The 17080-nt window shown below is 40.9% G+C and overlaps 2 protein-coding genes across 3 annotated transcripts in view; both read left to right on the top strand.

Moving 5' to 3' along the window:
* arl13b (ADP-ribosylation factor-like 13b) overlaps positions 1-2568 on the top strand; it is a 54548-nt gene extending 51980 nt beyond the window's left edge. Inside the window, exon 11 of one of the 2 annotated variants that reach the window (XM_069889450.1) lies at positions 65-2568. In XM_069889450.1, the coding sequence (XP_069745551.1) occupies positions 65-141 (77 nt within the window). In that variant the 3' untranslated portion in view covers positions 142-2568. The remainder of the gene's footprint in view (positions 1-64) is intronic. The other variant, XM_069889451.1, reaches the window with a different exon arrangement.
* Positions 2569-4406: 1838 nt separating this feature from the next.
* Positions 4407-17080, top strand: part of nsun3 (NOP2/Sun RNA methyltransferase 3) — a 34648-nt gene continuing 21974 nt past the window's right edge. Inside the window, exons 1-3 of the mRNA XM_069889449.1 lie at positions 4407-4627; positions 10122-10243; positions 15995-16338. Of these exons, the coding sequence (XP_069745550.1) occupies positions 4496-4627; positions 10122-10243; positions 15995-16338 (598 nt within the window). The 5' untranslated portion in view covers positions 4407-4495. The remainder of the gene's footprint in view (positions 4628-10121; positions 10244-15994; positions 16339-17080) is intronic.

The raw sequence follows: 17080 nt of genomic DNA, 5'->3' as shown, positions 1-17080 counted from the left end.
TCTAATTAGAAAATATTATTGCCTATACTATTAACAGCACATTTCCCATTCAACCATTTTTTAGACTTTTTCAAGAAGCTATTCCCACCAGTACAAGCAAGTCAGAAACCGAATTCTGACACCCACGATGTCATCTCCTAGCGGTATGGATGACCTGTGGGACCTATTATCAAGAAGGAAAAGAATTGAATAGTGTTCCAGAAAACAAACAATTATATTCTGCATTCAAGGAAGCTACATTGAAACCTCATTGCCCTGATATCAAATGGAAGCAATGGCTGATATGGACAGTCTTTAGAAAATTTTTGGACCTATTTTGCCATCTTCGTAAAAGAATGATGTGGTGAGATGACACATAATTATCTTTCTGCTTAAGCCAGAATAGATTGAAAAACTCTTGAAACACTGAAAACTGACAGAAAAATCGATTATTTTCATGACATTTGGTCTTTATATAGCACGAAGTATTTTAAAGTCTTTTGAGCTTAATATCCTTTGAGCAATCTTCCGAGAAAATGCAATGCAGTCATTGGACTAATTATTTTTTGAACTGTAGTTGTTTTAGATTTGGTTCAAAATACAGGCCAGAACTTAAAGATATCTTCTGATTCTGATTGGCTATACAAATGATGATACAACAATTATTTGCTCCCAAAAGTAAAATATGTCACTTTTAAAAAAAAAAAAAAAAAAATGACATTGCATATAATTACTTCCATAGTGTGTTTTTTTCCTCATTCTGTGGAGTTGCCTCTGGATAAGCTCCCATAATGGCTTTAACATTATTCCAGGTTTTATGTGCAGTATCACATGTTCTGTAATCACAAAATTAATAATAGCTATGTTGATTACAGTCAAATGAAAAAAAAATAGACGTAACATCTCATTCTGAGATGGTGATCAATCTGTTTTTGCAGATGACATAACAGGTATGTCAGTCATCATTAAAGATGAATGTAGAATTTGGGGTTTATCTTCATAAACAGTCTATATTGATTTATAATTGTTTTTTTAAAGACTTCGATAATACAATTACACATTTGTCAAACAGCTCTGGTTATTTTTCAAGCACTTTGTATATCTAAGAAAAGAATGATAAAGTCACAGAAAATATTAGGAGCTGTGAAAAGTATGTGCTAAATTACTTTATAAGATAAATAATAATAATAATATAAGGGGCTTGTGTTTTAGATTTGGAATTTCATTTGGATAACAATACTTTCACAAGTAATGTATTTAATATCCAATATCCATTCACTTGTGATTGTCACTTCAGTTTAAGGGTCCTGAAATAATTTGCTTGTGTATTTTGAGAAAGATGGAAAGACGAAGGATACAGGCTGCTGTCTTGTGTCATGAACTGTCTTTCTTTTATTTTCCAATATCCCCCTGTAACTTTTTTAACTGCGCCAATCACAAAACCATTAAACAGCGGGTATATTTGTATGTAATGACTAAATCTTGATTGTTTTCTTCAACATGTGAAATGATCAATCAAGTATGGGGAGATTCAATTTTAATATAAAATTTTCAATCAAATATACAGTAAAGATGCTCAGAATTTGTAGATCACATAATTTTTCATAGTGGAGAATTTTCATGGGTTTTGTTGTATCCACACCATTTCATATTTTCCTCCTCCAATGAATTCATCTTGGCTCACCTGAAGACATTGCTTTTATTTAGAGCATGAATACCAGTAAATCTCCTGTAGCTTACTGAGCAGTAACTCTATAATTATAATCCTGAACTGACTTTGTCACAGAAATACCTAACCAGTTGCAATAAATATTCTCAACTCAAACCAAGCCTTCAATTTTCCAATTTTCCCACATGCAGTCAGTCCCATGGATTGTTCTTGACTGATTCCCCCTGTTTTTGTTGGAATCCTTGCTTTCACCTAAACAATCTTGCATGCCTTGGGATGACATTGTCATATTTGTCACAATGTAGAACAGGCCAATATGCTTGAGGCACAACTGAAACTATGACTTTGTACTGAGTGCAACTAATAATGATTTAATTTTTAAAATTTAGAGATATAGAAAGGCCTTTTCAGCCTGCGAGCCCATGCTGCCCAATAACATAAAATTAACCTACACTCCTGGTACTTTTTGAACAGTGGGAGTCCCCAGGGAAAACTCACACAAACACAGGTAGATTGTACAAACTCTTTAGACAACAGCATGGAATTCGAACAACCGTCTCAATTGCTGGCACTGAAAAGGTGTTATGCTAACTGTATTCATTTTGGAAAGAACATTTAATTGTCAGATTTATAACATTAACTATTTGTATTGAAACATTGATATTTATTATTGTAGATTTCTTACTGAATTTTTAATACAAAACACTAAGTGTATGAACTTGCACAGACAGTTATTTATTTTATTATGGAACAGCCAAATTATTCATGATGTGCTTTGTTTCAAGTACATTCTTGGTCTGCATTAGTTTTTCTGTAAATAAAACATTATATATCCAATCTTTCAAATACCATTGATAAGTATTACAAGTTAAATATTTTGATTTACAATGCTCTGTCCTTGAAAACATTTAAAAATAACTCTCCATTATTTTGAATATTATTGTAGTCTTATTTCTAAAAGTCATTTAAAAGTATACTCATTAATGTGTTTTTGTTTGTTGTAAGTTAATACTATGAAATAATATTTCAAATGTTGTAAAATTGTTGTATTCAGAAGCTGATAGCTTTATTTTTAACAGGTTATTAAACTTCAGGGCTTGATTTAATAACAGTGAATTTTGTGTGTTTTTTAAAAAAAATAAACTAATTACTTTTAACAGTGCTGATGGTGTTTACTCAATAGTAATGTTTGGAGATTAGTGTATCCTTTTGCCCCTCAATTTACAATTGAGAATGATTTAGACACAGAACCTCTGAGTAGATTTGTTAAGTAAATTGAATCAATTCTAAGTGACCTGTTTTGTACTGATTAAAACTGCAATTCTGCACTCTGCACTGTTTTAACTACCGGTACTATGGGGTAACTAGCTCGACAGCTTGCGAAATTGGCTTTTTCACTATACCCTCCGAATATGTGACACCAAACATGATACTGTAACAGAGTTAAAATGTGTTTTAATAATTTTTATTCTCAATTCTGTGTAAATGTTATCTCATTATTTACTGTCATTTTAATAATTTTTATGGTGGGAATGAGTTTGGCGGCAAAGGGGCAGAAAAGGATTAAAGATTAGAAACAATGGTTATTATTTTGTCTTCTACAAGGAGTGAATAAATGCTGGAAACGACTCTTTCTATGCCCTATGCAAACCTATTACAATACCATGATTCATTTTCCTGATAACAGTCTGTCAGCTTTGGTTATGCAGAACTATCATTGTTGTAACAGTTAATGTAAATATTTCTGTTCACTAGATATTTATAATCTCAAGTTCTTTCCAGGGTCCAATATTCAAGACTTTGTTATTCCTGATTGTTACATTTTCTGGTTCTTAACAGATCCAGCTACTTTGACAAAAATCATGAACTGAAGCATTTTAAGATAGTTGTGCTTGATAGGAACAACAAATAATCACAAACTGTGGTGGTTAAAATGTTCATCTTGTATAATCCTTTTTGGGCATTAGACTTTTCTGTGTTAATTCAGACACTTGAGATGCTTAGCACTTTAACTGTTATTAAAATTTTCAAATCACCAACTACATGTCCAAATTATACTCAGTTTGCAACTACACACAAGCCATGTTGTTCACAGGTCTGATCCCATAGGTTTGAGCAGGATGATTTCAGACCCACAAAGAACATCGTTGGGCACTATCAGTAGCCCAATAATGACGCAGATAGAAGACTAAGGGCTTTATTGAGCAAGAGACTGCTGTCCCTGGTCTAGTCTAGGATAAAGAGAGGGGACTGGATCTTTATGGCCAGGGATCAAGGGAGGAGCTAAGGCAGGGAGACAGCCATCTCACCACAAAGATGTCACTAGGTAGATAGAGTTTTAAAAAATTAAATCCTGTGCTGGAGAAGTACAACAGGCCTGTTGATCAATGGGAATTCCTGGCCCATAACTTCTCAAAGTGGGGAAGAACTATTTGGGAGCCTCAAATCCTCACATTGGAAGGACATGCTTGTCTAGTACCCCTCGCTCCATCATATTGGCCTCGTAGGTCACCTGGGAACCTTAGTTTGGGGTGGAAACCCATCATGAGACAGTTTGTCACCGGTGAGAATCTTTTAACCATCGGCCCTCCCCAAATCTTTGATCATGCAAACTGGAGAACACTAAGCCTTCAGTGCGTCACGTTGCATGTGACAAATACACTTGGACTTCATTTGCCAACGTTGCTTGGTCCCAGGACGGTGTTGCCACATTCCTGGGCTCCACGAGAAGGAGCGGGACCGGGAATAGATCGTCATGGAGGCGAGGGAGGGGCAGCGCCACGGCTTTGCCGGATCCTGCAGCGCGCCGACTGCCCAGCCGAGGGCGCTAGAGGCTGCGGCGCCGCCATGATGCGAGGCGCCGCTGGCGGCGGTAAATGCGCTGGGCTGGCTTCACTTCTCTGGCGACTGGAGTCTTCTGGGGTCGCTGGGCAGCTGGGGCGGATGCGTGGCCTGGGCTCCGGGGCTGCCGAAGCACGGGTAGGAGTCGCGAAGGACACCGGTCCGGTTTTGGGGACGCTGAGCTAATGGGGTGGTGGAGAGAATGAAAAGGGGTACAAGTTCAGGGATGTGGGGGTTGAGGGGGGGGAAAGAGGGGGAGGTAGGGGAAGGGGGAGGTTGGGGTAGGGGGAAAGAGGGGGAGGTAGGGGTGAGGGGGAGGTAGGGGTGAGGGGAGGTAGGGGTGAGGGGGAGGTAGGGGTGAGGGGGAGGTAGGGGTGAGGGGGAGGTAGAGGAAAGGGGGTGGTATGGGGTAGGGGGAAAGGGGGAGGTAGGGGTAAGGGTGGAAGTAGGGGAAAGAGGGGAAGGAAGTGGTAAGGGAAAGGGAGAAGTAGGGGAAAGAAGGGGAGAAGTAGGGGAAAGAAGGGGAGAAGTAGGGGAAAGAAGGGGAGAAGTAGGGGAAAGAAGGGGAGAAGTAGGGGAAAGAAGGGGAGAAGTAGGGGAAAGAAGGGGAGAAGTAGGGGAAAGAAGGGGAGAAGTAGGGGAAAGAAGGGGAGAAGTAGGGGAAAGAAGGGGAGAAGTAGGGGAAAGAAGGGGAGAAGTAGGGGAAAGAAGGGGAGAAGTAGGGGAAAGAAGGGGAGAAGTAGGGGAAAGAAGGGGAGAAGTAGGGGAAAGAAGGGGAGAAGTAGGGGAAAGAAGGGGAGAAGTAGGGGAAAGAAGGGGAGAAGTAGGGGAAAGAAGGGGAGAAGTAGGGGAAAGAAGGGGAGAAGTAGGGGAAAGAAGGGGAGAAGTAGGGGAAAGAAGGGGAGAAGTAGGGGAAAGAAGGGGAGAATAGGGGAAAGAAGGGGAGATAGGGGAAAGAAGGGGAGGTAGGGGAAAGAAGGGGAGGTAGGGGAAAGAAGGGGAGGTAGGGGAAAGACGGGGAGGTAGGGGAAAGACGGGGAGGTAGGGGAAAGAAGGGGAGGTAGGGGAAAATAGGGGAAGAGGGAAGGTAGGGGTAAGGTTGGAGGTAGGGGAAAGGGGGAGGAAGTGATAAGGGAGGAGGTAGGGGAAAGGGGGAGGAAGTGATAAGGGAGAAGTAAGGGAAAGGGAGAAGTAGAGGAAGGGGGGAGGTAGGAGTAAGGGGGAAAGTAGGGGAAGATGGGAGGTTGGGGGAAAGTAGTGGAAGAGGGAAGGTTGGGGGGGAAAGTAGGGGAAGAGGGGAGGTCGGCCCTCTTATGTCTCAAAATTTATGTGCTCCCCTTCCCTGTGAAGCAGTTATGTTTAGTTGTTTTTTTTAAATCTTCTCTCCTACCGACTACATTAAAAAAACATTTTCTGATTTCAGTCTGTGACCCCCCCCCCCCTTAAATGTGCTGTAGCCTTGGGTGGTGGGGGGGAGTAGGGAGAGGAAGGAAAGGAGGGAGTGCATATGAATCCATTGGAATCAGGAAGGAATGTGGGAGAAAAGGTGGTGGTTTAAAGGATGGTAAAAGTTTGTGGGAATTGAAGGGGAAGTTGGATGGAGTTTGAATCAAGTCAAGTCTATTGTCATCTGATTGCACAAGTGCAACCCAACAAAACAGCATTCCCCGGTCCTTGGAAACATGCAGACACACACACACACACAAAACATATAAAGGACAAGTATTCACATATATAAATAAATATTGTTTCATGAATATGAGAGTCTTTGATGGTTCGTGTGAGCAGTTCCTTTAGTCGTTTAACATTCTCACTGTCCGTTGGAAGAAGCTGTTCCTCAGCTTGGTGGTACTGGCTCTGATACTCCTGTTCCTCTTTCCAGACGGGGGCAGCTGAAAGATGCTGCGTGCAGGATGGTAGGGGCCCGCAATGATTTTTTACACCTTCTTCAGACAACAGTCCCAGTAGATCATGTTGATAAGGTGGGGGAAGGAGTGAGGCTCCAGTGATCCTCTCTATGGCCCTGTCAATAGACCTCTGATCCATTTCTCTGCAGAAACTGTACTGAACTGCAATGCACCTAGACAGGACACTCTTGATAGAGCTCCTGTAGAATGTTGACATAATGGTGGCCAGTAGCCTTGTCTGCTTCAGTTTTCTCAGGAAGTGAGGAGATGTGTGTCCAAGATGGGTCACTAGTTAAGTGAACTCCAAGGAACTTTGTGCTCTTCCCTCTCTCATGTCAGAGTTATTCACTACAGTTTATTTCCATACTTCATTCACACATATAGCATTGTCTATGGAATGGTTTCACCCATACTTTTTACCTCCCCTCTTTTTCCTGTCCTACCTACCTTCCTAAAGGAAAGGTCACAGACTGTCGGGTTGGTAGCAGATCATCAATCACTGTCACACCTCATGGATGTGTGCTTAGTCTGCTCCTGTTCGTGTTACTGACCCATGACTGTATTGCCAGATCCAGTCCAACTCTGTCATCAAGTTTACAGATGACACAATAGTAGTTGCCTCAACAGCAACAATGATGAGTTGCACTACAGAGAAGAGGTGGAAAATCTCGTGATATGGTGTGAAAGTAACAACCTGAGTCAACGTGGACAAGATGAAGGAGGTGATTGTGAACTTCAAGAGGACCAGGAAGACCACTCTCCACGTCAGCAATGCTAGAGTGGAGAGCACCAAGTTTCCTGAAGTTCACTTAACCTGTGATCTATTGTGGACACACAAACACTTGTCAGGAAGGTATAACAGTGACTGCACTTCCTGAGAAGACTGAAGCAGGCAAGGTTATTGGCTACAATTATGTCAACCAACAGGAGCTCTAACAAGTGTCCTGGCCGGCTGCATCACAGTATGATACAGTTGCTGCAGAGAAATGGATTGGAAGTCAATCCACAGGTCCATAAGACTGGCAGAGAGGATCACTGGAGTCTCCCTCTCCTCATCGACGTGATCTACCGGGATCATTATCTGAAAAGGGTGCGCAAAATCATTGAGGAACTCTTTTACTCAGAGCCAGCACCACCAGGCTGCGGAACAACTTCTTCCCAAGGGCAGTGAGAATGCTGAATGACCAAAGGAACTTCTAACACTACCATCCGAGACTCATTTTCACAAAGCAACATCCATCTATTTATTTATTTGTATACATGAATACTTGTCCTGCATATGTAATTGCTTGGCTGTATGTACATGTGTTATGTCTGATTGTGTATCTGTGTTTTGCACCGAGGACTGGAGAGCACTGTTTCATTGAGTTGTGCAATCAATTAACAATAAACTTGATTTGTCTTTGTAACAAAACAAACTTGAGTGCAAAGCTGCGATACACAAGGGTGCAGTGATCATTGAGATCTGGGGCTGGAGCATAGCATAAATGGGAGAGTGTTGATGAATGGAGAGAATTTGGGGTTTCAGGCCATGGTTCTCATAAAAGGGAAATATAGTTGATACAGTAAAAACACAGAAATTCTGGAAGTACTCAGCAGGTCTCTCGACATCCAGAGGAAGTAAAGCTATATTACTAGCATTTCAGGCCTGAGTCCTTCATCATGCTTTGAGTAAAACGCAGGCAGGAGCCTGAATGAAAAGGCTGAGGGAAGAGGAGCTCAGGCCAACAGGCAGAAGGTGATAATTAGACATGGAGAGGAGGACAGGAGAAGAAAGATGATGATTGATTGGGGGAGGGGTATGGCTCTGAATGCAGAGCTGGAGGAAGTTAGAAGGATGCCCGCACACGTACACACCAACTAGAGGAAAAGGGTCATTGGGATAGGGAAAGCGAAGCCCCTTTTCCATTGGCACCCTGTCCCAGGAATTAAATGGGAATTTACTGGGACAGGGTCCAGTGGAAAAGGAACACTGTTTGAATGCCAGTATCAAATGACATCATTTCACACCAGGAAATTAACCACCTCCACCCCTAATCACATCCCCGGCATTTGCTGACACCGGTGTGCTGATAAAACTAATGGAAAAGGATCAGCTGAAAGTCGCCCATTTTCAGGTGAAGGTAGAACACTCCTATCCCCAGGAATGATTGTGATTAGTGGAAAAGCAATTAGTTTCCCACTTAAGGGTGGCCCAGTGGAAACAGCACAAAGGAATTCCTATCCCGGGACACTGCACAGCCAAATGACTGGGATGCCAGCGGAAAGGAGGATAGGGATAGGTGAGGGTGGGAGGATGGAGGAATGAATGGAAACTAGAAAGTTGATGTTAATACAACCTGGTTAGAGAGTTCCCAGTTGGAATATGAGCTGTTCTTCCAGTTTGAATGTGGTCTCAGTCTGGCAGTGCATGAGACTATAGACAAAAATGTTGGCAGGGGATTGAAATAGGTTGCCACTGGGAGATCCCTGCTATTGCTATGAACAGAGTGGAGGTGTTCAGAGAAGTGATTTTTCCAGCCTACATACAATCTCTCCAATGTAGAGCAGACCACAACGGGAGCACTGGATACAGTTGATGACCCTTGCAAGTTCGTAAGTGAGGATTTGCTTCACTTGGAAGGACTGTTTTGGACCCCAAATGTTGTTGAGGAAGGAGGTGTGGGCACAAGTGCAGCACTTCTTGAAGTCACTGGGATTGGTGCCAAGGGGACGATTGGTTGGAAGGGAGGAGTGGATGTGGGAGTCATGAATGAAGCGGTCCCTGTAGAAAGGATTGGACACAGACTGGAAGATTGCTTTGCTGAACACCTTAGCTTTGTCTACCGCAATAGCAGTGATCTCCCAGTGGTAACCCATTTAATTCCCTGCCCCAATCCCTCATCTCTATTCATGGTTTCATTTGTCAGTTTCCATTGGCATTGGTATTTAAAATGTATTTCTGAAACCTTAATATCAACAAGACAACCCACGTCAGCTGGGCCATCCATTTTGCAGTGAAGAAAACATATAGCTTCCTTGCTTTCATACATGAAGGCATAGAACATGCCTCCAAAGTTATGTTGCAACTTTGTAAATGACTAAAATAAGATGAACTTGGAGTATTATGCACAATTCCAGCTGGTGAACTGAAGAAAGGATGTGATTGTCCTGGAGGAAATTTATCAGAATCAGATGTTACCTGGATTGGAGAACTTCAGCTATGGGGAGACATTAGATAAATGGGGTTTGTTTGGCTTGGACTTAGAGGCTGAGGGGGTGACCTGACAGAATTTATGCAGGATTATAGGAAAGATAGGGGGGATAAGTCAAAATCTTTTTCTCATTGTAGGAGTATCAAAACAAGAGGGCATGGATTCAAGGTTAGAAAAAGCAGTTTACAGGAGGAATTGAGGTTTTTTTTAAACACAGAGAATGGTTGATATCTAGAACATGCTACCAAAGAGATGGCAGTCAGATGTAATCACTTTATTTAAGAGACATTTAGACGGAAACTTGAATTATAAGGTATAGAAGGATACAGACCTAATGTGGGCAAACCAGATTTGTTTAGTTGGCATAGATGTGGTGGGTTGTAGGGTCTATTACCCTATTTGGAATTTCTGGTGAACAGCATATAGAATAAACATTAAGGTTAGGGTTAAAAGTAAATTAAAACAAATATAATGTCAAAGCTGAACAAGCAAGGAATCTTTTGCTCTTTTGAATTTTCTATTCATCTTTAGATCAAGAAGAATAAAAAGTCTCACATCCATCTGAAGCCATTGAAACAAATTTGTATACCAGTTTTGGAACATTTTGATAAAAAATACAGACAAGAACATGGAGAATTGTGGGATAAAGTCAGGTAATGAAAGATTATTTCCTTTTCAGTAAATAGTGAACCAAGGCAAGAATTATTTTAATATCCATCAATATTCTGATTTTATGCCATAGAAATGCTCATGTCAATTTATCATATCTTCTAATATCACATGTGCAGAGATACATTGAAAAGCTTTGTTTTGCATCAGCATATCAACCCATAAATACAGAATTGCAGGGTGTAATCTGATTTGTTCGCATTAAGTCTGTATCCTTCTATGCCTTATAATTCAAGTTTCTGTCTTAATAAAGACAATACAGTGAATATAAAAAAAAAGAAAAAAAGTACAGTTAAAGCAATGTAAGAACAGGATACTTTTTTACATTGTACTTGGACATGTCCAAAATTAAGACCCTTTTGGATAGAACTGGGTCTATTTTTAGAATGAGTTACATAAGTCAAATTTCCACAGGATCCAAGTGTTTTTCTACTTGGGAATATATTTAATTTGAAATTGGAATTGAAATTTACAAAAATTATAAATAATTTATAAAGATTGCCCTAGCAGTGATGGGGAAATGTATAGCAGTAACATGGAAATCTGATGTTTATCTGAGGATGGATAGATGGCATGCTGAAATACATATTTGTATAACACTTGAAAAGATTACATATAAATTACGGAATAAATTTGAAAATTATGGGAACCATATCTTCAAATTGCAGGAATTCGGTTGTTATCACCCAACCTAGTCTTTCGATTCCTTAAAATCAAGATGTGCTTTGTGGATAGTTTTATTAATCTTTATTTTTATTCATTAATGTCCAGATGTTTTCTTCTTTCTTTTTTCTTTGGGGCTGAAATTTATAGGTGGGGGGGGGTTTAAATCACTATGCATTAATTATTAATATTTTGAACAAGTCAGTTATGTATAACTTTAATGCGTATGTAAAAATTTCAATAAATTTTTCAAATAAAAACAATGTAAGGGCATCATCTTTCACCTGTGAGAAATGTTTATACTGCATTAAAATGTTGGTAAAGGTTATGCGGCATGGTTGGCATAGAGGTTAGTGCAACACTGTTACAGCACCAGCGATCAGGACAGATGTTCGATTCCTGTGATGTCTTGGAGATTGTACGTTCTCCCTGGATTTTCTCCCGAGGGTTCCAGTTTCCTCCCACTGTTTGAAGCATAGCGGGGGCTTGTGGGCTGAAATGGCCTGTTACCGTGCTGTATGTCTAAATTTAAAAAAAAAATAAATATAAAATTTAAATTTAAAAATTTGGTCAGTTCTGCCAGATTGCCTTGATGTCACACTTGGCCAAATGTTACCTAAGTGGTCAACAGCAGTCACTTCTACCTCCCTAGTTGTGTTCAACTTTTTGTTTCCTACGTAGACAAAAACCTGGAGTCTGCAGAATCTTGGGGCTGGGGGTAACTTCCATCACTTCCAATAACTGGTGATGAGGGGAATCTAACATTTGAGTGATTTGACAACACAGTGTAGCCACTACTACTCCTCAGCAATGACCCACATTCACTGTGCCAGGTAGAGTGCACACTGAGCCCATGTCTTGGCACTGAATAGTCAGACCATTTTCCTTGGTTTGCCTCACACCAGTCTCTCAACACCAATCCGTGGAGCTAATCATTGTGCCAGGCTCTCAGCCAAGCATCATATAACTATGGAGAGGACAGAAGTTTGGCCAAGATTCCCAGCTCTTAGTAACACTCTTCCCTTTTTGTGCTTAATGAAGAGGGGAGTAAAAACCCTCCCAGTTCAAAAACTGATTTTGGTCCAGTTTCCCTTGTGCAATTATGTTAGACATGTCCATGTTGGCTTAGGCTCTGATCCTTTAGCCCTTTTTTGCATCATTTCCTTTTTTTTTAAGTATTACCCTGTTGTCAATTGCAGGGCCTGCCTCTAAAGACCATGTATCTGTTTAGTAAAGATTTGTACTGTACCTGTTATATTTTCACTATTTGTAATAAAATAGGTAAATAGTTTAAAATTAGTAAATGTATACAGTATGTTTGCCATTGCAGAGATGTGGAAGGACAGGCAAAATGGGTAATGGCATAGTTGAACACCTTGCAACCTCAGCCACTGAGAAGGATAAGGGCAGAAGGTGTTTGGGACCTAAAACTGCCCCTGCAAGTTGCATACCTTCCTGACTTGATCGTTGCAGGATTCTGGAACTCCATTACCCTGAGGGAGGACATTGACCAAAAGGACTGCTACAGTTCAAGTGGGCAATTTGCCACCATCTTCCTGTGGGCATTTGGGGAAGTGCCCAAACGTTGATCTTGTCACCCCGATCCATTAAATTCATAAATAAAAAAAAACCCCGGCAAGTAATGTAGTGCATATAGTAAATGTTGCTCATGTAGCCACGAGGCAACAGTGGAGGAGGGAATGAGAGTGTTGAGGGCAGTGGATGGGGTATCAGTTAGGTAGACTGTTTTATCCCAGATGGCACCCAATTGTTTAGGTGATGTTGGAGCTGCCCTTTTTGAGACAGTATCTCATTCTAATGACAATAATGGAAAGGGCAGTATGGATAGTGCAATGCTGTTACAACACCAGCAACCAGGATTCAAATCTGTTGCTGTCTGTAAGGCGTTTGTTCTCCCCATGTCTGCGCAGGTTTTAACCGGGTTCTCCAGTTTCCTTCCATGTTCAAAATGTATTGGGGATACAAGTTTATTGAGTGTAATTGGGCAACATGGGCTTGTGGCCGAAAGGGCCTGTTACCATGTTTGGTCTTTACAAAAAAGACCTGTGGTGTTAGGAGAGGGATTCCCAGTTCTAGAATTGTTCTTGATACCATAGAATTTGTATAATTGGCCCAGATTTTCTGAATAATCGTAATGTCCAGAATGTTGATGATGGGAGACTCCTCAATGATAATATGATTGATTGCATGTATTGTTTTGTAGGTTGTGTTATAGGGTTTGTTACCTTGCATTTATTGTGTGCAAATGTAACTTGAGGTTGCGTGGAAATTAATGCCCTATACGTGGAACTCTACTTGTGGCTATATATTTTGGGGAGTACTTCTGGTCTCTACCCACATCTAATTAGTGCTACATCTGGAGCACCTGCAACTAATTAGCACAGCAAAATTATAGGATTTGCATCTAATGAGCATCACAGGAGTTGACCTACCTATGTCTAATTAGCATGACAGCCATCCTGCAGGAGGAGTTGAACTGGGTGATTACCATTGTGACTTGGACTCTTTCAAAAGGAATGAGTATTCATCACATTAGTCAGTGACCATTCTGGGGAAAAGCTCTGTCATTTGGCTTTGAAAGGCTCATTAATTAAAAAGTGGGCTTGGTCTTTTTATCCAATGCAATAAGTTTTCGATCAACGAATAAAACTATTCCACTTGGTTGAATGGAAATATGGTTAGCTAGGCACATGTATCCTCTGTTTACCAAGCTATTTGCTTGCAGTTGATCTTTTTTTTCTATGGTGGCAATGGAGGAAAAAAAATGAGCAATGATTTGTGTATGAAAATACAAAATCGTCAACTTAATCTAAAAACTTAATTTCAGAAGTAGCATGGATTATAAAGCTGGACTTTTGGGAATTTTAGCTTTGGATATTTTGTTCTATATTCTATTGAAATTTGTGGTGTGTTAACAGATAAACAACTGCACTTTTGCAATGACTGGATGTTATTTTAATATTATATTGACTCTGGTATAATGTTTGTCTATTGAATTGTGGACTTTCCCAATAGTTAGCATACAGTGAAGATTTGGTATAGTTCTACAGTACAGCAATTTGAAGAATTATATAATTTGAGTCTGTAAACGAGTAGAGTAATATCTGCAGAGTACTCATTCCTTAGTTGAAGGTCATTGTGAAGGTACACATTGTGGGGGATGAATACCATTTAAGAATGGTCTTTCAAATCACTGAAGAATTAAAGATTTTTAAAAAATTATACAATGAAATATAATTGAAAATTATATATGCTTGAAAAGGAAATTAGATCATAGCATTTGTTGCATTATCTTTCAAACATTTTATCATTGGGCCAGTAATTACATCGATACTGGAAAATAATACCATGAAGATACAGGTGTCTAATCTTTTATCCAGGATCCTCGGGACTAGACACCTGCCGTTGTTTGGAATCTTCCTGATTCCGGAATCATTTTAAAATAGCAGTCGCTTTAAGCAAATTTGATGTTTCAAAATAGGGGCCGCAGGGTGTTAAATGAATTTAAATAAATAAAGACCATAATATCACTCACGTTTTTTATTTTAAAGTAAAACTTCAAAATAAAACTGGCTCAGATCCCCGTCCATGCCGCCCCTTACCTTTGGTGGAAAGGTGACTCTTGACCCTGAGCCCAGAGTTCACTCGCGGTGGTGGCTGGCTCTATGCAGGAGCAATGGCCGTCTTCCTTGCCCATTTTCTCCCACGCAGCAGGAACCGCTCTGGCACTGACAAAGTGGTTCCAGCTGCGTGGAGGATAGTGAGTAATGAAGACGGCCATTGCTCCCACATTGAGCCACTGCTGCGAGTGAACTCCGGGCTTGGCAGCACTGTACCCCTGCTGTAGTGTCGGGAGTTAGATGGGGGGGGGCAATGGACGGCTGGCATGGGGTGGGGGTGGCGAACGACGGACAGCCGGGGGCTGGCAACGGATAGTCAGGGGTGGGTGCGACTGACGGATGGCCAGCGGCTGAGTGGTGACCGATGGGTGACTGATAGAGGGCCGTGACTGACGGATGGCCGGGGGCTAGGAGCGAGGTGGTTGGGTGTTTTCATTACCAAAAATAAGTGCCAGGTTTTGGAGGTGGCTGGTGTTCAGAATTCCAGAAAAAAAGATTAGGCATCTGTAATTATTTATCATTCTTCTTGCTGTTTTGTATTTCATGTCTAATGTCTAATTTTCAATTGGTATACAATCTTTAGTAAATTTAATTTTTAAAGCCTAGGTAATTTTCCATGCACTTCCCAGTTTGTATGGTAAAGTGAGATTGAACATAAAATCACAATGTAATTGTGCAGAGATGTAGTTCTTTCATGAGAACGAAGTATTATAGTTGCAGCTTGTCATGAGTATTCACAGAGGTGCTGATGAGATTAGAATTGCTGAAGATAAAATTAAAATGTTCAATCTATATGCATTACCCTCAAGCATCAATTTGACTCGCTTAATAGTGAGCTTCCCTTTGGACCAGAAGTTGAAGGAAATACCAGTTTTTTAGCTCCTGTTACTTGTGCCTAATGAGGTCTCAAAATCATGTCAGTAAGATCTCCTTATCGAGGGTTTAGGAAGATGAATAGATCTCTTTGGAGTTGAGATGGCTCTAAAACACATGGTGACACAGGAATTACAAAATTGTTAATTTTCATCGCAAAGTTGATAGTGAAGTGACCCAGCAATTTTTTTCCATTGTTTATTTCTTCGATTGATGAGATGTTCTGTTTCATTGGTTACCACCTGTCAATGGTGCTGTTATTTCCGCCGATGCTGTGTGAAGATTGTGTGTTCTAATACTACTGTAAAACCCCTGGTATCCAGCACCTATGGGGCTTGGTAGATGGAGGATAAGTAAATTTTGTGGTTTGCTTTGGATTGTGAGATTGGAGAACAAATGGGGAGGCGCACCAATTTAAACTTACTTTTTTAACATATTTATTTTCTGTGGTTTTTTTTTTGCTGATTGTTTGAGACTGCCAGTTGCTTGAATTCTATAGTTGCTCACTATACCAAAAAAAATGATGGTCTGTCAGAGTCTTTTTTGCTTATCTTTCAGAGAGGTGCTGCTGTTTCCATGTAGTTGGCAGTATGGCGTGCTTGTGAATAAGTTCAGCGACTACGAAGCACTTGAACAGTTTCTTCATTCACAGGGTTATTGGAATTTTCTCCAAGATGCTTTATCAATTTCCCAGCACCCTTTGCGATGTTACATTAGCGAGGGTCAGAGCCGGTTCCCAAGACTTCTGCATCAAGCTGAAAGGTTGAAGGAATATTACCTACTGAACGCAGCCTCTCTGCTGCCTGTCCTTGCATTGGACGTCCAAGATGGAGAGTGTGTATTGGATATGTGTGCTGCTCCTGGAGGGAAATCTGTGGCAATAATGCAGTATGCCACTCCACGTAAGTGTTGTAATATTCCAGGTTGCTTATTTTCATGCTTCTATACTGTAAATTTGTGATTACTGCACATGTCGGCATATAAAGTGACTGGGGATAGTATCACGGCTACAGAAAAGGGGGAAGGCTGTAGAAGGATTGTCCACTGAATCATTGTGGGTGGAAGTTAGAAATAGGAAGGGAGCTATTCACTGGGATGGGAGTAGTCTGTCGGTCCCCAAATAGCCCTCGGGTCACCAAGGAGCAGATAAGCAGGCAGATTTTGGAATGGTGCTGAAATACAGGATTGTAGTTATGGGTGATTTCAACTTCACTAATATTGATTGGCACCTACTGACTGCAAGAGGGATAAATGGGGCTAAATTGTCAGGTGCGTACAAGAAGGATTCCTGATGCAGTTTGTGGACTGGCCGACTAGAGGAGAGGCCACACTGGGGAATGAACCTGGTCAGGTGGCGGACCTCTCGGTGGGGAGCATTTTGGTGAGAGTGACCACAACTTCCTTATCTTCTACATAGCTGCGGAAAAGGTTAAAAACAGTCAAACTGGGAAAGTGCTTAACTGGGGAAGAGCTAATTATGAAGGGATGAGGCAGGAACTAGTGAGAATAAACTGGAAACAGATGTTCAAAGGTGAAAGCACAGAAGTAATGTGGAGGAAGTTTAGGGGCCACTTGAGCAGGATTCAAGATGGGTTTGTCCCAAAAAGTTGGTAGGAAAAGGGAACTGTGGCTGATTCAATCCAC

The sequence above is a fragment of the Narcine bancroftii genome, chromosome 7 (genome assembly GCF_036971445.1).
Source record: "Narcine bancroftii isolate sNarBan1 chromosome 7, sNarBan1.hap1, whole genome shotgun sequence".
NCBI classification, from domain to species: Eukaryota; Metazoa; Chordata; class Chondrichthyes; order Torpediniformes; family Narcinidae; genus Narcine; species Narcine bancroftii.
This window is presented reverse-complemented; position numbering and strand designations above follow the sequence as displayed.